Genomic DNA, 25,391 nt, shown 5'->3' on the forward strand with positions numbered 1-25,391 from the left:
GGGGGGGGTTGTTTGCATCAGTTGCTTGGCAGTTGCTTGCTATTTTATTTTGTTTTGCTGTTGAATATAGCCTAGTGAACACAATCTACTTACTGTGTTTCATATTTATGTCAAATCACAGATCTAATTGGATCAAAGCTGTCCAGATGTGCAGCAAACCTAGAGAATTTGCATTGGCTCTGGCTATATTGGAATGTGCAATTAAACCAGTTGTTATGCTGCCCATTTGGAGGGAGTCCTTGGGTCACACCAGGTAACATATTTGAGTGTGTATAAGAGCAATTCCGATAATCTCTTCCAGAGTACTTGACAATGCTAGGCCAGCTTCATACCTTAATTGCTCTTATGTATATCTTATGATTAGGTTACGCAGAATGACAGCAATTGAAAGGGAAGAAAAAGAGAAGGCAAAAAAAAAGGAGAGAAAACAAGAGGAAGAAGAAACCATGCAACAAGCAACTTGGGTGAAATATACCTTTCCCATCAAACATCAGGTAATATTTATACATAACTTTCTCCTTTAAAAAAAAACTTATTTTAGCAGATTGCTACTTTTTGAGTAAATTTAAAAGGCTGTGAAATTAACAAATTTAATGGAATGAGAGTTGAAATAATTGCAGTAATACAACAAACAAACAAAAAGAGAATGAATTTGGAGTTGCTGCTCTAATCAGATCTCACTCCATTAGGGATGTAATCTTGCTCATTTGATCACCAAACATATTTGATATTGAATGTGGTTAGAGTTAATTAAGGGAAATTCTTAGATGGACCCTTTTTCTTCTCCCCCAGTGAATTCTGAGTGGAGGTCAATTTCTTAAGGAGTCCAGCTGGGAATGGCAAACCTTTATCCCCAAAAGAGTGTGTGTGATCTTTTTCTCTCTTACTCTGGTAAGCATGGTACGTAGTTGGTGGTTAAACAGTTAGCTGAGAAGATCACAGAATTTAAAAAACGCTGACTTTTGACTTAGCACATGGAAATTCTAACAGGCAGAATCTGAGCAACAGAGAAAAGAATAAAATTGCTCCTAATTTACTTTCAAGATCCCTTCTGCAAAGCTTGTAAAAGCAGGTGGGAATAGGGAAAAAAGGCAGTTCCGACAGGCCCTGAATTCATGGGTGATAGTAAAAGTATCATATCCTGAACCACTGGTATTTGCAAGGTGTGTAACCAGAGAGCTGATTGTTAACCATCGTAGGTGACCTTTGTATCAACAGGTAGAACTCTACCGTTGTGATTCCCTAAGGCTTGTCTGAATTTCTGTCAGAGATGCACTCAGAAGTGCAACCCTAAATTGGGTGCAGCGAGTCAGCATTCCCAGTTGAAAAAAGAGGGCAAAGGTTTCTTGGATCAAAGAAAGGTGACACCACAACAAGAGTTGACAAAGGATACAGTTGTTCATAATGAACTGAATGAAACAAACAAAAAATAAGACGCAGTGGACAAACTGACAACTAAAAATAAATGTGAAGTGACTGCCCAAGAGGCAAATATTGCATCAATAAAAATACACATTACCAATCATGTGAAGTAATATTTGTACCACATACTCAGAGATTTTCCTTAACTATTTTATCTAGCCCTGGAAATTGGACAGTAATTTAAAAAATCAGGTTAACTGAAGCAAATTCAAAGAAGGGCAATAAAAATAATCCGGGATAAAGAAAAATCTTGAGAGATCAAAGAAATTAGAATTTTTATTCTTGAGAAAGAAGAAAGGAAATATGAAAGTAGCAGATACCTGAAATAAGTTTTTAAAGATCATCATATAGTAGGACAACAAGATCTTCTATATGTAGAAGAATTGATTTCAATCACAGAATCCATTTGAATATTAGAAAATAGTGTGTAAGAGTATAGGCAGATTGACATTGGAGCCAGTTACAGAAAAACTAAAAGGTAACATATAGGTAGATAGCTAAATCTCCAGACTTTGCTATATTTTAGCAACACTACCAATATTGAGGAATAGTGAAAATTATAATTCAGGAATAGCCAGAAAGCCACACATTTTCCTACTCTATATGAGTTCAAAAGACTGCAAATAGTGGGAAAAGGACCCAACTCACCATAGTTGACAGACCTGCCCACAGTTCCTCTTCTCGGTTGATGGAATCCGGAACAGGAGTTCCTTTCCTAGCAGTACAGTCTATTGATATATACTATATTCTATTGCCATTCCCTTGGTTTGTATAATTGTAAACTTGCTTTTTTAAGCCTGGTGTCCATGTGTATGTCTGATTTGTGACTTTTTAATTAAGACATTGTTGTGATTAGCCCCTGTCGTATACCAGACCCCAACATGGGGTCTTACTTTATTAATTAATTTTCCCTATCATATATAATGCTGCTTTTAATGGGTTGTTTTTGTTTCAGCTTTTTAGTTTAATTCCAGACCTAGGATTTGTAAACAGCTTCAGATTTCTTTGTAATAAATTATTAGTTGATTTTTTTATAACTAATACATAAATTGTATTTATTGCCTCCTTGAATGCAGTTCATATAATACAATAGACACGCTTCTTGTTTAATGTCTGTGTTGTGTTCCAGAGACAGAAGCAGAATCATAACTAATAGGAAATGATAGAGAGAGGGAGACAGACAGACAGACAGACAGCAGAGACTACATAGACCACTGGTTGCTGCAGTCTCATTCAGACAAAATTCTCTTATGTAGCATGCCAGACATGCATTGTTGTCAGGCAGATGAAATTTGGTTATAAATGTGTGCACAGGCTGGAAATGAATGTTTAATCACTGGTATATGCAGTCATATTTGCAAATAGTTGCTAACCTAGATAATTGAGCTAAACGAGGGATAGATGTATGATTACCTCTGTTTCAGTATTCAATGCTAACAATCACAGTAATTTAGAAGATAATATTCTTGGTCAATCCTTTTAGCAAGATAGCAAGGAGAGGACAACGTTCATTTTTAAATATCTTGCCAGTTACCGCTTGAATTAATCAGAATTGAAATCCTAAGCATTGTTTGAACTTCCGAGCAAACTAGAGAAATCAGGATTTAAGATTACTCGTCTGCCTTTTTCAAGTCGCATGTCTGCTCCTGATATAACAACCTCTGGCAGTGACAAATAGCTGTTAACTAAGGTGCATGTATTCACACCAGAGCTTAGATAAACTTTTCGTTTCAGCATTAGCTAAATTCATAGAATAGATATAAGACAGTTTTATTTTTTTTTCTAAAGCTAGTTGTTTTTTATGCTTAAGAAACCTGAATAATAAGTTTTATTATCACCTTTTCAGTCTGATGAAAAGGATTTCTGTTTTAGGTAGAAGGAGCATGTGCACTCCTAACCAATTATTTCTAAAGTGCTATGCAACTTTTCATTGTAAAAAATAAATTGCCAAACAAAAGTTGTTTAGAACTTGAATGGATAAAGCGTTTACTTCTAAGGGGGAAAAGGGAAAATTGAAGCTTTATTTCAAAGCCATATTTTATGTATGGCAAAGCTGCAAATTCATATAGAAATTAACAAAATGTATTTCAACTTTTTCATAGGTCTGGAAACAAAAAGGAGAAGAATATAGAGTAACAGGATATGGTGGATGGATCTGGATTAGTAAAACACATGTTCATAGATTTGTACCCAGATTACCTGGAAATACTAATGTCAATTATAGAAAGTTACTACTTGGTAAGTGCTGGAAATCATCATCACCATTTTAATTATTTCATTAATGTCATTATAACTGACCAATCCAACAGATTCTGGGTATCTTATGAAATGTAACTATGATTTTGAAATATGAGGTGAGGTTTAAAACATCAAACCACCATTTTTCACTATGTATTTTCAAGCAACATTGTAATATTTTAATTTCTTTCCAGTTAGAGCAAGCATTTCTGGAGAAAAATATATATCTGTAAAATACTCTATCAATTAAATATGGCTTTGTTGTAAAACATTGCTAATTATTCAAATAAGTGTCTTCTCTGGAAGAAGCAAACTACTGTAATTTGGTTTCATATCAAATTTCTACAGCTAGTCTATTTAACTATATTAAATTTTGTAATTAAAGAGAAAGTATGTGGTTTTAGTAATATACCCTAAATCCCAGTGTAATAAATTCAAAGCTATATAGAGCAGATTCTGATAAATAGAATTTTTCCATAGATGAAAATCAATTTTATTGAAAAAAAAACCCTCCCTTTTGATGTAATCAAAAAAACCTATTCTAGAAGGTTGGGGGACCTTTTAGTATATATAGGAAGGAAAGCACTGCAGCAGAAGAAAAAGGGACAAAATCACCTCTATTTTTCCTAGAGCAAGGATGTCAAACTCGCAGCCCATGTGCCGGATAATCACACATTGACCACATCCATACCCATGTTAGCAAAGGGGAAGAAGTCATGAGATGTCATAGGACAACAGAAGTTTGACACTATTGTCCTAGTGAAGGCTTCTACAAGATAAAAATCTTTCCAAATAAAATTGTTAAGCTTTTTATAACAATGTCATTATTTAATTATTATTGATACAGAAATAAGCTGTTTTTATTTTGTAATAATAGATGATAGTTTTTAATACTTTTGGTGGTTGGGTTTAGTCAATTTCCTCTGTTAAGATCTTATTGGATCTTATAATCCTGTATGATTTCATGGTCAGTAACGTTTTTCAGTAGATATTGCATTCCAGGGAGGAAATAGTGCGCTACTGTAATTGTAGCAGTCCTATTTCTGAATATAGTGCTAGACTTGGAGTAAGTCTTTTGAAAGTATAGGCCTGTGTGAGAGATACTGATAAAGTGACCAAAATCATATGACTATCTGCATATTTCTTTATCAGCAAAGAACAATTCTGCTATCACAGAAAAACAGCATGAATTGGATAAAAGGAAAAATCCAGCAAAAATAAAAGTAGAGCACTGTTCTTTGAAAGACAGAATAAAGAGCTTCCATGAACCACATAAAAAGAACCAAAAAGAAACTGAACATTTTGAGATCACGAAGAAAAGTCAAACCAAGGAAGAAAATGAACTAAATGAAATAAAAGCTGAAATTGAAGGACATTTTGAAAAATCAGATCAAGTGAAGGAAGGTAATAAGCGCTTTTATCCGTTTTAAAAATAAACATCTAACCTTTCAGGATTGAGCAAAATGTTTATGTATGCAATGTTTACTTGAAGAAGTCTAGAGAAAATATTTTCCCATGGTAGAAAAAGAGTACTTTATTAATTCCATATGCCTGCATATATTGTGGTGGCCCCGACCCTCTGGAACCAGCTCCCCCCAGATATCAGAGTTGCCCCCACCCTCCTTGCCTTTCGCAAGCTCCTTAAAACCCACCTCTGTCGTCAGGCATGGGGGAATTGAAAATTTTTTCTCCTTTCCCCCTAGGCTTATAGAATTTATACATGGTATGTTTGTTGGTATGATTGGTCTCTTAAATTGGGGGTTTTTAGATTACTTTTTAATATTAGACTTGTTATATTGTTTTTTATTGTTTTTAGCCGCCCTGAGTCTTCAGAGAGGGGCAGCATACAAATCTAAATAAACTAAACTAAACTAAACTAAAAGAATATGTAATAGTCACAATTTAGATTAGCCTTCCTCAGTCTGAATTAATTCCAAATGGGGATTTCGGACTTCTGGGATTCTCTACATAGTTCAAGTATGAGCTGCCATGGTGCTGTGGTTGGAATGCAGTACTGCAGGCTACTTCTGCTGACTTCCGGGTGCTTGCAGTTCAATTCTCCCAAGGTTCAGGGATGACTCAACCTTCCATCTTTCCGTGTTTGGTAAAATGAGGACCCAGATTGTTGGAGGGCAATATGCTGACTCTGTAAACTGCTTAGAGAGAGCTTTAAAAGCACTGTGAAGCAGTATATAAGGCTAAGTGCTATTATTATTGATGCTGTACATCAGGGGTGGGAACAGTGGCCTCTTTACAACTCTGGACTTTTATTCCCAGAATTTCTGAGTCAGCTATAGGTCGTAAAGGAAACCATCGTTCCTCACTCATGCTTTACATAATGATGGGAGTATGTTGTATAATTGGAAGTTTCCCTGGTTGGGGACTTGAGTTTGTTAGTATATGTGTTAACTAATCAAGTGTCCTACTGATTAAACATCTTTTTTTATAGATGAAAAAGGAATCTGTGAAAATGATAAAGACATCAAGGAAGAACCTATGGAAGTAGATGAAGTAAAAATGGATACTTCTCCCAAATGTGAAGAAACTCCAATCAGTGCAGATTTAATAAACGTTAGTGAAGGTTTTCACTTAAGGACATGTTACAAAAAGAAAGTGAAAACATCAAAATTAGATGGACTACTTGAAAGAAGAGTAAAACAGTTTACACTAGAGGAAAAGCAGCGATTGGAAAGAATTAAGCTTAAAGCTGCTTCCAATTCCTCAGATTGTAAATCTCTGAGTCCACAAAGAAATACAGATGACCCACCATTAGCTAAGCCAGAAACAGATGAAAAGAGAACCCATATTTCAGGTACAAAGCAATCAGAAGATCCTGTTAAAGACTGTTTGTCACCTAACAACCTCCGCTTCAATAAAACCAGTGAATCAGTCCAATCCCTGTCTTGCTTGAATAGACTTTTAGATGAAGAATCAGACCTCATTTCGGATCAGTGCTCAGATTCTCAATGTTTGATAGCAGCAAATGCTCATGGAAGTGCTTCTGAACCACTGGATACAGGAAAAAATAAAGTGCTGAGTAAGGAGGAGGGTAATTCAACCATGGAACATTCTCAAGCAATAGACAATGAAGAATCAACTAAATGCAATGTGTTAGGGGACAATGAAAAAAGTTCAGAGGAAATCACAGGGCCTAATTGTGAACATCATGCGCAGCCAGAGGGAATTGAACAGAACTGTGAAAAAGAGACTGCATCTTCCATTAAGAAAGGAAATGAAACCTTAAAAACTGAAAAACAGGGCTGTGATTCTGTAGAAGCTTGTAATTTAGAGGATCATCATGCAGCAAATAACACAAATGTGAAAAGTATTGCTTCAAAAAGCAATGAAGACGCATCTGAACCAAAGATTGCATTAAATCCCAAGCAATCCCTGGAAGGCCTAAAATCATTACGTACTGAGCTTATTTCAGAGAAGGCCTTTGAAGCCCAGATTCCTGGCACGATAGGAGAAAAGATCCTGGATGAAATTACACCCTCTAAAATTGCTGAAACAAATGGTGAAAAGCTAGAGCAGGCAAAGTGTGATCCTCCAACTTCCATAAGCAAGTGCATTGATCAGATTAAAAGTATTGCTGATAAAAACAACAATAAAAATGGAGAACACGATGTCCAGATGGACGGAGGAAAATCAGCAACATATCAGATGAATGGAAAAGATGTGGATTTCAAAGTACTACCAAGTGAAGAATGCTTAAGAAGAGAAGCTGAGAGTAACCTTGACTCTAAAGTCAATAATATTAATAAAAACAATCTGCTAGGTAAATCATTTCCCTCTAATGAAGCTGTAAAACCATTTATGAATGGAGATATCGCTGTGGAAGAGGTGGATGAGAGAAGACATTCAGACAATGAGTTTTCTGCACGGAGTTCTGTGGATCCTGACTCTGATTCTAGAGGCGGTGATTTACCTCAGAGGGATACATCTCGGTCTGGTCAGGACAGTGGAAGGAAGCAGTGTTCTTCTGAAAGATCTAGTCCGGTTGATGATGCATCCCTCACAGCTGTCCATTCCTGTAATGAGAACAGTATAAGTAGTGAAACAGAAGGCATGGAGGTTGAGTCATCCCGTATTAAGAAGGCTGCCCTTTCGCCTGTAATTTCATTCGAAGAATCTAGTTTGAGTAACGACTTTGCTGATCAGAATGGAGTGCAGTCCCACAGAATTAAGAACATCAATGGGGAGAGTGCAGTGAAAGCGGTGGTGACAGAAGTGACCACCACCTCTACCGTTTCTACAGAATCCAAAACTGTTTGTAAAGTCTCAGAGCTTTCAGCAGTCAAGGAGGATAAAGAATGTGTGGTGTCATCCGCTGAAAATTGTTCCACATCCACTGTCACGACCACAACCATAACCACTGTAACAAAGCTTACCGCTCCCACAACCGATGTCATTTCTGTAAAAGAGCATAGTAAAACCGTGGTTACGACGACAGTGACTGATTCCTTGACAACCCCGAGTGGAACATTGGTGACTTCTATGACAGTCAGCAAGGAGTATTCCACAAGGGACAAAGTGAAACTAATGAAATTTTCAAGACCTAAAAAAACTCGTTCTGGAACCGCGTTGCCGTCTTATAGAAAGTTTGTTACTAAAAGCAGCAAAAAGAGCATATTTGTTTTACCCAGCGATGACTTGAAGAAACTGGCAAGAAAAGGAGGGATTAGAGAAGTTCCTTGTTTCAACTATACCGCTAAGCCTGCTTTGGACATCTGGCCTTATCCATCCCCAAGACCAACCTTTGGTATCACTTGGAGGTACACTGTTATAACAACCTTAAAAATTATAAGAACACTGAGTGGGGAGGATTTTGTTGTGCATGTGTTGTGAATATTATGATAATTCATTACTTTAATTGTAATCGGTTAAAAATCTTAATTGCTTATGATTTTGTCCCTAAGATACTAGACCTGTTCTTAAATAGGAGGATAATATATGTGTATTTAGAAAAAAAGATTTATAGCTGCTTCTCAATCAGGATTTGGAACAGTATTGGGGTAAGGAATCTTGTACCTAATGAAAATATCTGATATGTGGAGTGATGACAAAACAGAGTTTTCACAGGGTATGCACTGTAAAGTTTAAATATGCTGAAAAGTACCCACTGAGACAAAAAAAAGTAAATAGAAATATCCTGGAATCCCATTCTTTTTAATTTGAGCCTCTTAAAATGAATGCAGCCTAAAGAACTGAACACTGCAAAAATTTATTATTTTAAGATTACCCAAAAGGATGGGTGAAAAACTCAGATCTCCACTTTTGAGCAATGGTACAAAATTATTCCTATTCCTTTCATTATTAGTCCTGTGGCTGGGGCATAGTGGAATGAGACTAAGGAGGGCTACAGACTTGTTATGGCTAGACAAATGCTTCATGTAGTAAGTTTGCTTTATGTTATTAAACAGGGTTTTGCTTGATAAACCTCATTTCAACAGCACCCAAGAACTTGAGAGCTTTCAAAATACACAGTTCGAATACATGCCACTGATATTATTTAAAGTGTACCAATACTAGAAATTCGAAATCATGGAAAAATAATTTTCAAATTTCCATTGCAAAATAATGCTGTTTTTATAACTTACCTTCTTTGGTCAGCTTATCAAAGCCATGACAAAAACATCTAATACTGTATTAATTTGGTTTCAGTAAATATTTAAGCCTGAAAAACTATAATTAGTTGATCCGGCATTCAAAAAAATATTGTGTAATTGTTCAGTTTGCGATAGCATAGATCTATATACAGGTAGTCCTCCACTGACAACAACAATTGAGCCCAAAATTTATGTTGCTAAGTGAGACAATTAAGTGAGTTTCACCCTATTTTACAACCTTTCTATCCACCATTGTTAAGGGGATCATTGTAGCTGTTAAGTAAGTAACGTGGCTGTAGAGTGGGTCTGGCTTCCCCATTGACTTTGCTTGTCAAAGGGCATAAAAGGAAATCACATGACTCCGGGATGCTGCAACTATTATTATTATTTATTATTATTATTATTATTATTATTATTATTATTATTATTATTTATTAGATTTGTATGCCGCCCCTCTCCGAAGACTCGGAGCAGCTCACAACAGGAATACAAAATACAAATCCAATGATTAAAAAAGCAAAACAGTTAAAAACCCTTGATTAAAAATACTCATACAACCCAAACAAACCATATATATAACGGAGCAGCCAAGGGGAATCATATATATAAATATGAGCCAGTTGCTGAGCGTCCAAATTTTGATCACATGACCATGGGGCCATATGCCACTTTTTCAAGTACCATTGCAAATCTAAATGAATGGTTATGGTCAAAGACTGTCCATAAAAACTGCTAGTACTATATATATTTCTATATCTGGAAGTACACTCCATTTTTAACTATCATCCATTTTTAACTATGATTGAAAGAAAACATAAATTTTATCTTAGAAGATCTATGGCAGTGGTTCTCAACCTTTCTAATGCTGTGACTCCTTAATACAGTTCCTCATGTTGTGGTGACCCCCAGCCATAAGTCTAGCGCCAATTCTCCCAACAGAGCTTTTAGCTGGCAGGAAGGTCAGAGGGACACCCCCACTGTAAATCCCTGATTGGTCGGATTGTAAAAATATGTTCCAAGGCGCCAAAATAGAAGCTTTAGTTCCTAACACCATGAGAAATTTGTCTTTTCCCTTTGTCTTAGGCAACCCCTGTGAAACAGTCATTTGACACCCACCCCAAAGGGATACTGGCCCCCAGGTTGAGACCACTGATCTATGGCTTTTAAGCTGTTTCTTTTAAGAGCTTAAAGGTAGCCAGCCAATGAATTTTGTTCTTGTTGTTTTCCAGGTACCGACTTCAGACTGTAAAATCTTTGGCAGGGGTAAGCCTCATGTTGAGGTTGCTCTGGGCATGCCTAAAGTGGGATGACATGGCTGCCAAACCTCCACCAGGAGGAGGAACAACACGGACAGGTAGAGTTGACTTTCAGAAATCTGGATAACTAAACAGTTTTTTCAAAATGCGTAATACATTATGGGAACTAGATCTCTGAAATCAATTATCATTATGAAATTCTGTGTTGGGTTTTTCCCCACTCAATATGTCACACTTGGATGAATATGAATGAAACTGAAACTAATTTCAGTCCATGATTTAAAAGGAAACTGTGGACACATCACCAAACACAGACTTAAAAAAAGAATTATATAGCAAGAAAGTTGGAGGTTGTTTTAAGTAGGAAGATATTATTAAAAAGAAAATAACCAGAAATGCCGACCTCTGGCACATTCTAGTATTGCATCATACCTGAATTCTGTTAAACAGAAAATTCAAAGCATGCAGACATTGGTTTCAGAGGAAACCATTCCCTTTTCTTAATCAATAATGGAGGTTAAATGTGAAGTACCAGTGAAGGGGGTTGTCTGCACATACAGTAGTCCCTTGCTATACCACGCTTCACCTACTGCGGCTTCACTTCATCGCGGGTTTTCAAGAAATATTAATGAGAAAAATCATTCGCGGATCTTCGCTGGTTCGCAGGTTTCTGAGGAAGTCGATCGGCAGATTTAAACAGCCCGCCGAACTCAATCGGCAGGTTTTTCAAAAAAAAAATATCTAAAATTGTAAATACTGTATTTAAATACTGTATCTAAAATAAATACTGTGTGGGAAGGGTTTATAAACACTTAAAACAATGAAAACTTACCAAACAATTATTACAATATAAATACTTAAATAAGTACTATCAGTCGATAAATTCCCCATCGCGGATTTCACCTATCGCAGCCGGGTTTGGAACGTAACACCACCGATAGGTGAGGTCTTACTGTATATTAAAACAAACTATATGTGCAGCTTTTAAACCAAGAACCATAATTTCAGCTCACGTGTGTGGGAATGTCTTCTTACATTGGTGAATGAATCTGCAAATATATTTCTAGAAACATCAGAAATGGAAATTACAACAACTGAAATAATCAAACGGAGAGATGTTGGACCATATGGGATTCGATCCGAGTACTGCATACGGAAAATTATTTGTCCTATTGGTGTTCCAGAAGCCCCCAAAGGTAAACATGTAGAAAATACATAAATAACCTAGATGGACGAACATGACCCATGTTCATACTGATATTTAACTGAGGATTGATTGATGTCGCTTATTTGTCAGAAACGCCAACCCCTCAGAGGAAGGGTCTTAGATCGAGTGCTTTGAGGCCCAAAAGGCCAGAAACACCAAAGCAAACAGGACCAGTCATCATTGAAACCTGGGTGGCAGAGGAGGAGTTGGAATTATGGGAGATAAAAGCATTTTCTGAAAGGTAAGGTGACCACTGAAACCTGTTCTAGCTATACCAAGGTAAATATTTGAATGCATTTGAGTTACGTCAGTTGGTTTAACAAAGTGAAGCTCCAGAAAAATCACAGAACTGTGAGTGCAGTTCAGGATATACAAACAAGAAAAATGTACCCTTCTTGATAACCATTGTTTCTTCATTTCAATGAATGTAATGCTAAAAAAAATAGCTGTTGAAGATGTTAATAAAACTGTACAGTCACTTTGGTTTCCTATTTCTTCATTTCTGTTCATTCCTTTGCATAGTTAATTTCTTTTGTATTTCCTTTCTTTCCCCAGCTTTGTGATTATTGTACTTGGGTCCGAAAGCATGTACAGTGATACCTTGTCTTACGAACTTAATTGGTTCCGGGACAAGGTTCTTAAGGTGAAAAGTTTGTAAGACGAAGCAATGTTTCCCATAGGAATCAATGGAAAAGCGATTAATGCGTGCAAGCCCAAAATTCACCCCTTTTGCCAGCCGAAGCACCCGTTTTTGCACTGCTGGAATTTCCCTGAGGCTCCCCTCCATGGGAAACCCCACCTCCGGACTTCTGTGTTTTTGCGATGCTGCAGGGGAATCCCAGCATCGTAAAAACGAGCGCTTTGCTGGCAACGGAAGTCCGGAGGTGGGGTTTCCCAGCAAAGGGAGCATCAGTGAAATCGCAGCATTGCAAAAACACTGATGTCCTCGAATCCCCACCTCCGGACCTCTGTGTTTTTGCGCTGCTGCGATTTCACTGAGGCTCCCCTCGCTGGGAAACCCCACCTCCGGACTTCCGTTGCCAGCGAAGCGCCCATTTTTGCGCTGCTGGGATTCCCCTGCATCATCACAAAAACATGGAAGTCCAGAGGTGGGGTTTCCCATGGAGGGGAGCCTCAGGGGAATCCCAGCAGCGCAAAAACGGGCGCTTCGCTGGCAATAGAAGTCTGGAGGTGGGGCATCCCAGCAGCAGTGGTGGGTTTGTAAGATGAAAATAGTTTGTAAGAAGAGGCAAAAAAATCTTAAACCCTGGGTTTGTATCTCGAAAAGTTTGTATGACGAGGCGTTTGTAAGACGAGGTATCACTGTATATTCTTTTTTTAAAAACTTATTTGTACTCAAGAAAATCAAATTTTAAAATGTTGGAACTTGCCAAATTTCAGTATCCCTACCCTTTTCATTTTTCTCATCGTGAGCTCAAAATTTGCCTCGTTAATGGAATGGACAGCATATAAATGAGTAATGATAGCATTTTGTACCTAAAGATCCTGTGGCTTTCTTTGCCTTCATTTCCTTGTGCTGCTTTTAGGAGTTTCCAGGCTTATTTTAACACAAAGTCCTTCCATATTTATCGTACAATGAGTTTCATAAATCATACTATAATAGCAGTATTATCTGATCCTAATCAGAATTGATGCATTGGGTTGCTTTCCCCTGTCTCAATTTGGATTCCTTTCTTCCGAGCTTTTTAAGATCTTTTAAGTTTTTCAGCTTTAAGTTCCTACTTCATTTACTAAGGATGTATCATCCATTGTTTCATCTAGATAAACTGTGTCATCTAGATGTTAAAATAATGCAGCAGAAAGCAAATCAGATATTGCAGATAATGCCTTGAGTTAGATTCAGAGGTGGCCAACAATTGGTTCTAAAGGATATGACTGGAATTTCCCAATTCTCTTGTCATGGGAATGCCATAGGAAGAGCAACCTGGGGCTACATAGGGAATGCAGTGAGACATTCCTTTTTTTCTCCCAGCAGAAAATTTTCATTAGATCCAAGTTTCCGCTAGACTTGTAGAGGACCAGGTTTAAGGGCATCCACAAAATATTTCAAAAGGAAGAATAATTTATAAGGTTAGGTCATGTTGACATTTGAAAATTTCAGGAACTTAAGGTGCAGTGTACTAATAGCTTGGAAATTAGTTCTCTTGCTGTAAAAATTGCAATTCCTTGATAATGCTCGGTATTTTCTATACTTTGCAGGGTGGAGAAGGAAAAGGCCCAGGCAGTTGAACAACAGGCTAAGGTTAGTGAACAGAAGAAGGCTGAGGAGTTCAAGGCTCAAATGGAGGCTCAACTCAAACAGCAACGATTGGCTGCCCAACAGGTGGGGTAGCCTTTTAGAAGTCCCACCTGTAAAACGTTTGCATTTATGTACAATTAACAAATTAACATTTAACTGTGTCTTCCTTGGACATTTTCCTATGAGTAAAAACTATATGAAACTCCATAGTGGGAATCTAAATGGGTACTTCATATTTTTGACATTTGTTGCTTACATTACACTTCATGTGGAAGTTTTTCCGTAGGGTTAAATGCCTCTCCAGATTTCTGTTGCAAAGCTATTAAGATGTTGACAGATTTTCTAATTTGGCAGTGTCTGATGACTAACTTTTGGCATTCTACCAAGTATGCAATTAGAAACACTTCCATGTTGGAATGGAAGTAGGTTTCTTAGATATATAACCTTTGATACAGAATCTGTGAATGGGACATGCACCCCAAACCTGATAATCTGGTAATTAACTCTTGTCATTTTCCTAAATTTCTTTTTAAACAGTTGCTTTTTTTACCTTACTTGCCGTTGGTTCTTTATGTTATGTCCATTTCGCTTTTCCAAGTGAAATGCTCACCCAAGTCAGGCTATGTATTAATATAAAATGAAACAGCACACATATTACTGGATGTGGCATTCATGAACAAAAAAAGCAAAATGGGAGGGGGGGAAAGATTAATTAGAACATCCTCTTTTCATGTGCTTTATTGACAAGGACATAAAAAAACAGTTCTCTTAAAGATTCTAGGAAAGTGTTCAGACCTTACTTCTCTAGCAGACGTGCTATTTCATACCAACTTTTAGTTAAATATTACAGTATAGCAACACAAATTAGAACTATCTATTCATATAAATAAAAGATTTCACGTGTCAGAAACCACTCAATAATATGGATATTGTTGCATGCATACACACAGAAAAGTGTGTGTGTGTGTGTGTGTGTGTGTATAGCCTTTTTCTCCAATGCACTTGCAAGGAGAGTCCAGGATGGGTTATTCTCAGCCTGATTGGCTGGGACTGAGTTTAATTTAAATATTTAATATTAGTCAGGCACCGCCCCCTTAGCCCCCCAGTCTAAAAAACTCAGTCGCAGTAATGGGACTTTGAGTTTGATGCTCCTGTTAAACTTGGTTTAATAGGGTATAATTCTGGTTTTATTAAATGTTATGTATAATTATTACTGTGTTTTAATACTTTTCTTCCTTTTCCTTTTTTTTCAGGCACCAAAGGGCGGCTTCTTGTTGGCAGCGTGGGTTAATTCCCTCAGTGGGATTAACCCCCTATGCTGCAGCTCCTCTCCTGACTGGCCCTCAAGCCTGGAGGCTCGTCGAGGGCTCTGAGAGGAGCGCCCGGGTTGCCTGCCTCCGCGGCAGCGCCCGGTGGACAGGCGGTCGGCTGACGCCATGGGGGGCCTGCTCCCCATGACGGATATGCCGCTAGAAGAAGGAGAAAACCGGAAAGGAAGTCTTGCGCCCCAACGGAGCCCCCGCCCCCCCCCCCCCGGCGCGCCGAACGCCCACCGAATCAGTCGGAGGAGCAAACCTGTCCCCGACTGCGAGCGTCGCCATCTTGGGGGGGGGGATAAAGGCGGGAACGGAGAAGAGTTCCCGCCTGAATGAAACGGCCCTCTTTGCCTTCCCGTCAAGACCGCAGAGGCGGTCGTCATGACGACGACGGGCCAACCCTCCTGCAGCAGGCACGGGCGGAGGAGAAATCCCCACCCACTTCCTGCTTGCTTATTGGTGGCCAGGCCGTTCCCTCTATAAGGCCAAGGTGGCTGTCAATCAGGATTGAGGGTTGTCATGGCAACGTCTAACTGCCATACCAGGGAGCCAATAGGAGAGCGCAGAGGCCGGACAGGCTGGTAATGAGCTCTGCCTTCGACTCCTTGCTTGCCTGGGGCTACGCAGCCGCAATAGAGCCTGAGAAATCAATTTGTACTTCGTCATTGCTTCATTACAACGATAGGGATTTCTGGCTCGCCCTTTGGACATTTTTTCTGGCTGACCGTGAGTTTTTCTCAGATACAGTCATGGCTGAAACACCAGCTCATGCAGGGGAGGAGGCCAACACCATCGCTAGGCCCAGTACCCCTAAGGAAAAAAGCCAAAAAGCCAAAGCTTCTCAGGGCACCTCGCTCAGAGAGGCTGAAAAACGGATAAGGGCCCTGGAGAGGCAATTGGAAGCCACACAAAAACAAGCTTCCCTACCTGCAAAAGAATTTGGCCCCACACCCCCGCCAGCCTCCCCCGTGATTCCAACAGGGGTAGCAGGCTCGGCTTCGGAGAGGGACTGGTCCCCTGAGAGGCCCATACTGCCTACTCCTGCAGAAGGTTTTCCTTGGGGCAGACAAGCGGCCATGTGGTCTGGCAACCTGGGACCTCAGTCTTACATCCCTTCTCAGCATGCCCCAGCACAGTCCTCCACATTTACACCAACAGCTGCGGGGCTGCGCAACGCCCAGGACTCATGGCAGAGCATGCCACAGGCCCTGCAAGATTTGATCTCGAATGTGTTTTCCCAGGGCGTTGAGACAGGTGCCCTTCAACAGCAAACTATGGTGGGTCACCCTCCACCAAGGTCCAGAGACCCCTGGACTGCTCCAGCCTCACATTCCATGACTGGGTCTATGGAAGAGGAGGACTCTGTGAGGGATGACTACAGTGATCATGAGGATGACCTCTCTGGGGATGAACACCCTCCAGAACAACCTACCTTCGCAGGTCTCTTTAAGTCATCATTGTTTAGGGTCTTGCTCAATAAAGCCAAACTCACTATTGAGCAGGCAGGAGAGAGCAGCCAGCCGGATGACTCCAACTCATCCCAACCTAAGGCGGGCCTCTTCGTACTACCAAAGCAAGAAACAGTGGACATTCCCTCCTCCCATCTGTTCTTGGAGACGGTACAGAGACCCTGGGAAAATCCGGCAGCGGCACAGGGCCCATCCAACCTGGACCGCAAATTATACACATTTGACCAGCAAATGGAGGACCTGTTAACGTTCCCAGCAGTGGACAAACCGGTCACCAGCCTAGTCTCCAATGCCCTGGTCCCCTCGGAGTCTCAAGAGGGTCTCAGAGCTGAGGACAAGAGGGCCGAAAATATCGTGCGTAAGACCCACCAGATGGCGGCCTGGGCCATTCGGGCCTCGTCTGCGGCCTCGTTTTTTAACAGGGCAACCCTCCTTTGGATTAAAGAGCTCCAATCACGGGTGGATCCTGAAGACGGACGCCTTCGGCAGGATCTGAATAAAATTTTAGCCGCCACCGAATTCTCGGCAGATGCGACGGTCAATGCGGCCAAGTTCGCGGCCAGGGCCATGGCTTCGTCAGTGTCCTCGCCGGCTCATATGGCTACGCAGCTGGCAGGCGGACGTCAAGTCCAAATGGAGCTTGGCCTCGGCTCCGTTTAAGGCCGGAAAACTATTTGGGGAAGTCCTCGACGATGTTTTGGTCGAGGATAAGGACAAAAAGAAGGTCATGCCGAGATCCAAAAAGCCGGAAAGACGATTCACCCCTTACCAAAGGCGCCAGCCCTTTCGGTCAGAGCCCTCCTCGAGCTCCGCCCAGGCATCGAGGCCTTACTTCCAGGGCTCTTTCAACCAGGGGTCGTTCCGATCGGATAGGTCAGCTACTCACGACCGCGGCAGATCCTATCAGGGACGCAGACCCTTCAGAGGAGCTGGGAGGGGATTTAGGAAAAACAAATGACTCCTTCATCTCCGTTCCACTGGGGGGCAGGCTCACCCACTTCGCAGAGCAATGGGCCGTGTTATCTTCAGACGCTTGGGCGGCAGCTACTGTGGCCGAGGGTCTGAGGCTAGAATTCCTTCACCTTCCCCCTCAGCGATTTGTCACATGCCCAGTTCCATTGGATGCCCAAAAGAAGGGCCTCCTTTACAAAGAGGTCTCTCATCTCCTGGACATAGGGGCCATAGAGGAGGTGCCTCTGGAAGAACGGGGCAAGGGGTTTTATTCCCTAGTTTTCCTTGTCCCCAAGACCTCCGGAGGGGTCAGACTAATTCTGAACCTGCGTCAATTGAACATCTACGTAAAGTACAGACGTTTCAAAATGTACTCACTGCGAACCATCCTCGCCTCTATCAGACACAAGGACTTTTTAACGTCAATAGACCTCAAAGAGGCTTACTTACACGTCCCCATCTTTCCACCGCACAGACGGTTTCTCCGTTTCTGTCTAGGAGGAACACATTTTCAATACAGATCAATGCCCTTTGGGCTTTCTTCCGCTCCAAGAACTTTTACGAAGCTCTTAGACGTTCTCACAGCCTCCCTGAGAAAGCAGTCGGTACGCCTCATGGCGTACCTAGACGATATTGTTATACTAGCAAAGACAAGGGACCAGGCGCTTCGGGATCTACACTTGACAATCACTACACTCGAACGCCATGGCTTCACAGTGAACTGGGACAAGAGCCACCTAACACCAACGAGGAGGCTGGCTCACTTGGGGACCACCATCGATACCACCCTGGGTATGGTGTTCCTTTCCCCGGAGAGGAGGTCTTCCATCAGGAGGCTCGTAAGAGATCTGGACGGTCAGCGGTTCCCAAGACTCTCATTCCTGTCAAAGGTCTTGGGGACCCTGGTATCCTGCATAGACGTCGTCCCGTGGGCCAGACATCACTTGAGAGCGCTGCAATGGTTTCTGCTGCCCTTCCAAAGGACAAAATCCAGTCACCTGCACAAGAGGATTTTGCTCCCGGGCGGGGTTCGCAATTCTCTTCGCTGGTGGACTTCTCCGGCTTTGGACCAGGGTTCCTCCTACCTATCAAAACACCATCTCACGCTAACGACAGACGCCAGTTTGTTGGGTTGGGGGGCCCACCTTGCCTCCCAGTTGGCCCAGGGCTTGTGGGACCATCGGGACTTACGACAATTCAACATCAACTTCCTGGAGTTGAAGGCGGTCTCGTTGGCCCTCCGGAGTTTCACCCCCTGGGTTCGAGGGCGTCACATCCTGGTCCTCACGGACAATGTGTCTACCCGGGCACATATCAACAGACAGGGCGGAACACGATCTCGTCGCCTAATGGAGGAGTCCGAGTCCCTATTACGGTGGGCAGAGGCCAATTTAGCCTCTATTTCAGCGGAACATATCTCGGGGATAGACAATGTATGCGCGGACTGGCTGAGTCGGGAGACTCTGGACCCCGGGGAGTGGCGACTGGACCCCACGATCTTCCAGGAGCTGGTAAGGAGGTTCGGCCTGCCTATAGTGGACCTGTTTGCGACGGTCCACAACACCCAGCTTCCCCGTTTCTTTTCCCGCTTTCCCTCCCCGGGAGCGGAGGCAGTGAACGTGTTACATCAACGGTGGCCATCGGGCCTTCTTTATGCCTTTCCGCCAATCCCACTAATACCGCAGGTGATCCGGAAACTATTGGAGGAACGGGCAGAGGTTCTCCTGCTAGCTCCTTATTGGCCGAGGCGCATCTGGTTTGCCGATCTAGTGGAACTATCGATTGCGGCCCACTGGAGAATTCCGGACCATCGACTACACCTCACGCAGGGAGCAATGAATCACCCGGAGCCTCACTGGTGGCAGCTGACCGTCTGGCACTTGAGCGGGAACATCTGAGGAGTCAGCTCGTGCCAGACGCGGTCATAGACACTATGCAGGCAGCTCGCCGGCCGTCTACAAGGCGGATCTATCAGGCAACTTGGGCGGCGTTCTCCGACTTCTGCAAACAGCGGCAGGTGGACCCACAAGGAGCCACCCCCTTGATGGTGCTCTCCTTTTTGCAAGCGGGTATGGACAAGGTTCTTGCTCCTAATACACTTCGACGCCATGTCGCGGCCCTATCAACGGTCCTTGTCAAAGACCACGGTCGGCCCCTCTCGAGGCACCTGTGGATCAGAGATTTTCTGCGAGGAGCGAACAACTTGAAGCCCTCGGCGGTTCACAGATTTCCCTCCTGGGACTTGTCCTTGGTTCTTCATGCCTTGACAGGTCCGCCCTTTGAACCTTTAAGGCTCATCTCCCTGAGATTTCTGTCCATCAAGACTGCCTTTCTGGTGGCTATTACATCTGCCAGGAGAGTCTCTGAAATCTCAGCGTTGTCAATACGGCAGGACCTCTGTAAATTTTATCCGGACAGAGTTGTACTGAGATTGGACCCGGCCTTTATTCCGAAAGTGAACACTTCCTTTCATAGATCACAGGACATTGTGGTGCCAGACTTTTGCACCCATGGTAGCCACCCTTCTGAACTGAGGTGGCACAAACTGGACGTTAGACGTGCTTTAAAAATTTATATACGTCGGACTCAGGACTTCCGTTCTTCCGAAGGTCTCTTCGTATCCTTCTCCACTAGGGCGATGGGGAAGAAAGTGTTACCTCCTACGATCAGTCGTTGGTTGAGGGATTGTATTTCCGAGGCTTACGCTGCTAAAAACACTACAGTTCCACAAGGGATAACAGCTCACTCTACCCGGAGTGCGGCCACGTCATCGGCCTGGAGAACTCAAGCCTCACTTGAGGACATTTGTAGAGCAGCCACGTGGGCAGCTCCATCCACCTTTATAAGACATTACAAGATTGATTCGTTTGCTTCATCGGAAGCAGCCTTTGGAAGGAGGGTCTTGCAAGGGGTGTGCTCATTTTCAGCGCCCCTGGTCCAACCTTCTCCCTCCCTTTGAATAAAACTTGGGTATATCCCATCCTGGACTCTCCTTGCAAGTGCATTGGAGAAGGACCGTTGACTTACCTGAACGGTCTTCTCGATGCACTGCAAGGAGAGTCCAGACCCGCCCGGTTAATTGGGACCAGGGTCACAGTTGCACTTTTGTTCTCGTTGACACTTGGGAATGTTTTCTCTGGTGAATAAATTGTTGGTTTGTTTGCATTACTGCTCCTTCGTAATTATTAGACTGGAGGGCTAAGGGGGCGGTGCCTGACTAATATTAAATATTTAAATTAAACTCAGTCCCAGCCAATCAGGCTGAGAATAACCCATCCTGGACTCTCCTTGCAGTGCATCGAGAAGACCGTTCAGGTAAGTCAACGGTCCATTTACAAAATTAATTCATAATCTTCTTATGCCACTTAATTTTCAGTAGCTTACATCAAGCAACTACAGGAAAACAGATCATAACAATCTAAATCATAAATCTTTAAGTCTGCTTGATCAGCTATTGGTATATTAGATTAAACTAAATGAAAGTAAAGAAGATAAAATACTCAGATTTCTGCCAGCTGTTGCCTAAAACAATAAACCTCCCCTGAGTACACCAGCCAAGAAAACTACTTCCTCATTATCACCAGATGGTTTCTTGAGAAGCTATGTTTTAAAATCCAACAGAATAGGTTGTCCTGATATCAGGAGCAAGCTATTCCAAACAAGGGGCGTCATCACTGAAAAAGCTGAACTGTATTCAGAATTCCTCTAGATGTCATTCCCTTGGAGAAGAAACCTAGGAGCCTTCTCTTCCAGCTCATACTGGATAGACAGCTGGGCAGCCTATCTAGAAATCATTGCAAATAAGCTAGATAGATGATGACAAGGGCAGGACTGAATAAGGCACTATGCCTCCTTATTCAAGAATGACCACAGTTGATGCATTAAATACAATTACGCAAAAGCCTTGGCTATTATTTATTACTTGGAGGATCCCAAAAACCCTTCAGACTGCAAGTTAGCTCTGTCTGGGGTAGCACAACCTCCATTGAGAAGTATTTTCTCTACTGTTAGCTTCCTAATACACCAGCCACTACATTTTGCTAGGGTGGGTTTTTTTCCCTATCCATATGTAGACACCATGTCACGAGCTTTGCTACTTCTCTTGTCCAGTTGAGATCAGGACTATTGTTTGTTTATTGATGACAATTTCACCCCATACGTACAGGGACGAGCTTTGCTATTTCTGCTCCATATCTGGGCCTGAATCCTGTCTGAAAGAAATTCAGAGAACCCATTTCATTTCAGAAGTCACTGCAGCTGTACACGTATTCTCAGAAATGTTCTGTAAAGCTCAAGTGATAGCTTCTTTAAGTGGAAGCATACCATATTTTTCCTACTGAGAAGGGAATGCCTTGCCCTCCTGGAGGTGTTCACCCATTTATTAAACTCTCCCTTCTGTAATCTTTGTGGCAGTTTTCTCTAGCCTGATAGTGAAGGGATCCAATCCACTAGATCAGTGTTTTTCAACCAGTGTGCCGTGAAACATGGTCAGGTGTGCCGCAAAGCTCAGAGAAAGAAAGCAAGAGATAGAGAAAGAGAAAGAAAGAAAGCAAGAGAGAGAAAGCAAAAGAGAGAAAGAGCGAATGAGAGAGAAAGAACAAGAGAGAGAGAAAGAAAGCAAGAGAGAGAGAGAAAGGGAGGGAGGGAAGGAGAGAGAGAGAAAGACATAAAGGGAGGTAGGAAGGGAGAAAGAGAGCAAAAAAGAGGAAGGAAGAGAAAGAAAGAGGGATGGAGAGAGAGAATGAAAAAGGAAGGAAGGGAGAGAAAGAGAGCAAAAAGTAGGAAGAGAGAGAGAATTTTTTGTCCAAACTTTTTTTAGCGCCCCCCCCCCCCCCCCGCGCTCAATGTGCCCCAGGGTTTCGTAAATGTAAAAAATGTGCCGCGGCTCAAAAAAGGTTGAAAATCACTGCACTACATTAATAGCACAGAGAATTGTGTTAACTTCTTCTGGACCTGTACTGTACATTAGTTTATTTTTACTTCTTTAGAAAACGTATATAGCCACCTACTCGCTCACAGCGATTCTAGGCAGCTTATAAGCAGTTGTTTCAGATAAAGCTTGTGTCATCTTGGTTACCTAGTTTTGCAGCTTTATCCAAAGTGACTGTAGTACGCCATAAAACTAACATTGCCTAATTAAAATCTTAGATAATAACTGCAGGCCCTGTTGTCTTTAAAAAAAAAAGTAGTATCAAGTAAGAGGATTTTAAAAAAAGAATTGGACTCTGATACACCCCTGATTGGATACTTAAAAAAATTACTTTCACCGTCATAATAAAAGACTTCACAGAGTGTTCCAAGCACTGTCTATTACAATGGGTTAGATCCAGAGCTGCCATGTGTGGAATCTGGTGAGGTGGATGTTCTGTGGAGGAATCCTCTCAAGTAAAAAGTGCCAACTGAGCCGGATGCTGCCAGTCCAGGCAAAAGGGGACCCCAGATATAGAATCTCAAAAGTCATGCGAGGGCTTCTCTTTCCTCACACATTCTTTCTTAGAAGGCTACCCAAAAAATAAGGACCAGTGCTTTTTCTTTCAAGTGATGAGTGGGGGATTGGATACAAGAGGAAGAGAAGCGGGAATTGTATGAAAAGCTACTCAAATACTGGTCAGCGGCTTACAACTTTTGACTGCTGCTGAAAATTTGCTTTAAAGGTTTGGAGATCCTTTGTCAAAAATCACAGCTAGGTATCTATGATCTCAGGAAGGCTAGAATTAATTAACTTACGGAAATATTTACTGCTTTTCATGAATGCCATCCTAAAGCACTCTTCAATGGGTGCTACAAAAATCCGAGTTTCAAAGTGCCAAGTTACAGAAATGCTACCAATCTTAGAAACAGCTCTAGGGATATTCTTTTTGGTCAGTTTCTTAGCTGCTATATTACAATATAGCAGGTTTCATATGGTCAGGACTTCAGTGGATAATATTCTGTATTCTAATAGTCATTTGACAATTTGTAATGGTAATGTGTCCATTATAGCTGGCTTTTCTTTATAAAATATTTTATCTCAAATTAGTGGAATGTCCTGAAGAATGATGTGAGTGAGGTTTTGCACATTTACACAGTTGTATTTTCATATTTATATAATTGTCCAGATATATATGATAAGATAACTTTTATTGGCATTTTTGTGTGTGTACATATTGGTACACATTAAAAATGAAATTCTAATACCTACTCTGGAAAGAAATATGATACATAGACATACACACACTGTCTGTCTGCATCTATCCATACACATATACATACATACATAGATATATATGTACGTACGTACAGGGGTGAAATTCAGCAGGTTCTGACAGGTTCTGGAGAACCAGTAGTGGGAGTTTAGAGTCGTTCAGAGAACCAGCAAGTACCATCTCTGGCTGGCCCCAGAGTGGAGTGGGGATTGAGATTTCGCAGTGTCCTTCCCCTGCTACACCCAGAAGACCAGTAGGGAAATATTTTGAATTTCATCCCTGCATCATACATCACTGTACATTTTGAAAACGGCAGGAAAAGAGTCGAGAGTTAACAGTGTTGATAATAGTGCTTAGTTTCAAAAAATATAAATGAAGTTCAGCCTTAATTTGCCTGGTCTATATAGGGGAAGTGCAAATTCTAGGCCAGATCTCAAATCTATCTTTTCTTATTCTTGGGACTATATCTGGTATGATTGCCACACACACACACACCCTCCAAAAAAAACACCCCAAACCCACATTTGCCTGTATGCATGATATGACCTTGTTTTTGTGTCCCTCTTTCCTGTTCATCTCTTAATTGCAAATGTTGTCCACCTTTATATTTTGGGATTAGAATGATGATACATTTGCATGGATGAATGGAAGTTGTTCTTTGTGATATCATTATGTTTAACTCTCTTAGAAGCGACTGGAACAACAGAAGCAGGTGCCTGTCGTATGTGGAGTTGCTACAGCTACTACAACTAGCAGTGCTGTGACAACAGTCTCGACTCCTCAGAAAGTTGTAGTAGGCCCATTACCACGCTCCATGCCCAGTGGAGCCAAAGTAGTGCTGGCCACCAAAATGGGATCTCCAGCTACAGTAACATTCCAGCAGAACAAGAATTTCCACCAGACTTTTGCTACCTGGGTTAAACAAGGCCAGCCTTCAACAGGTAAAAGACTAAGTTAAAATATACTCTCTGTGTGTTGTCTTAACCTGGATCTATAGTTTTTATTTACACCATTGGAGCTTACTTATACCAGGGTTGCCAGCTACGGTCTTTGGAATTATGGGGAGCTGCTGAGGGGGCTACACCCAAGAGATAGTTTTATGCAGTTGCTGCTTGCATAACCTGGCATTGCCATCAACTGAACAGTGCAGCTCAGAAAGTTCCTTATGCACAGCTTCTTCTGGAGAGGTTGCTGAAAAACAGAACCATCATGCTAACTTCCCCAAAGATGCTTGTGTGATTGGCGCAGGCTGCATCCTGGAATTGTTAAGCCTAATTAGAGTGTTCCTCCGAAAACAGATCCGCTATTGTGTATGCTGGCAGTGCATTTTGTCAGCATAATATATTTGTATACTGCTTAAAGATAAAGGTTCCTCTGGCACATATATGCTAGTCATTCCTGACTCTAGGGGGCAGTGCTCATCTCAATTTCAAAGCCAAAGACTTCTCCATGGTCATGTGGCTGGCATGACTAAATGC

The 25,391-nt window shown here is 41.7% G+C and overlaps 1 protein-coding gene across 8 annotated transcripts in view; it reads left to right on the forward strand.

Moving 5' to 3' along the window:
- BPTF (bromodomain PHD finger transcription factor) overlaps positions 1–25,391 on the forward strand; it is a 108,412-nt gene that overhangs the window by 46,621 nt on the left and 36,400 nt on the right. For 4 of the 8 annotated variants that reach the window (XM_070740339.1, XM_070740342.1, XM_070740341.1 and 1 more), the window contains 10 exons: positions 122–253; positions 365–494; positions 3,525–3,660; positions 4,813–5,064; positions 6,110–8,435; positions 10,499–10,623; positions 11,593–11,721; positions 11,823–11,973; positions 13,953–14,076; positions 24,602–24,854. In XM_070740339.1, coding sequence (XP_070596440.1) covers positions 122–253; positions 365–494; positions 3,525–3,660; positions 4,813–5,064; positions 6,110–8,435; positions 10,499–10,623; positions 11,593–11,721; positions 11,823–11,973; positions 13,953–14,076; positions 24,602–24,854 — 3,758 coding nt within the window. The remainder of the gene's footprint in view (positions 1–121; positions 254–364; positions 495–3,524; positions 3,661–4,812; positions 5,065–6,109; positions 8,436–10,498; positions 10,624–11,592; positions 11,722–11,822; positions 11,974–13,952; positions 14,077–24,601; positions 24,855–25,391) is intronic. The other 4 variants (XM_070740340.1, XM_070740345.1, XM_070740344.1 and 1 more) reach the window with 1 other exon arrangement.

The sequence above is a fragment of the Erythrolamprus reginae genome, chromosome 2, assembly GCF_031021105.1.
Source record: "Erythrolamprus reginae isolate rEryReg1 chromosome 2, rEryReg1.hap1, whole genome shotgun sequence".
In the NCBI taxonomy this organism is placed as follows: Eukaryota; Metazoa; Chordata; class Lepidosauria; order Squamata; family Dipsadidae; genus Erythrolamprus; species Erythrolamprus reginae.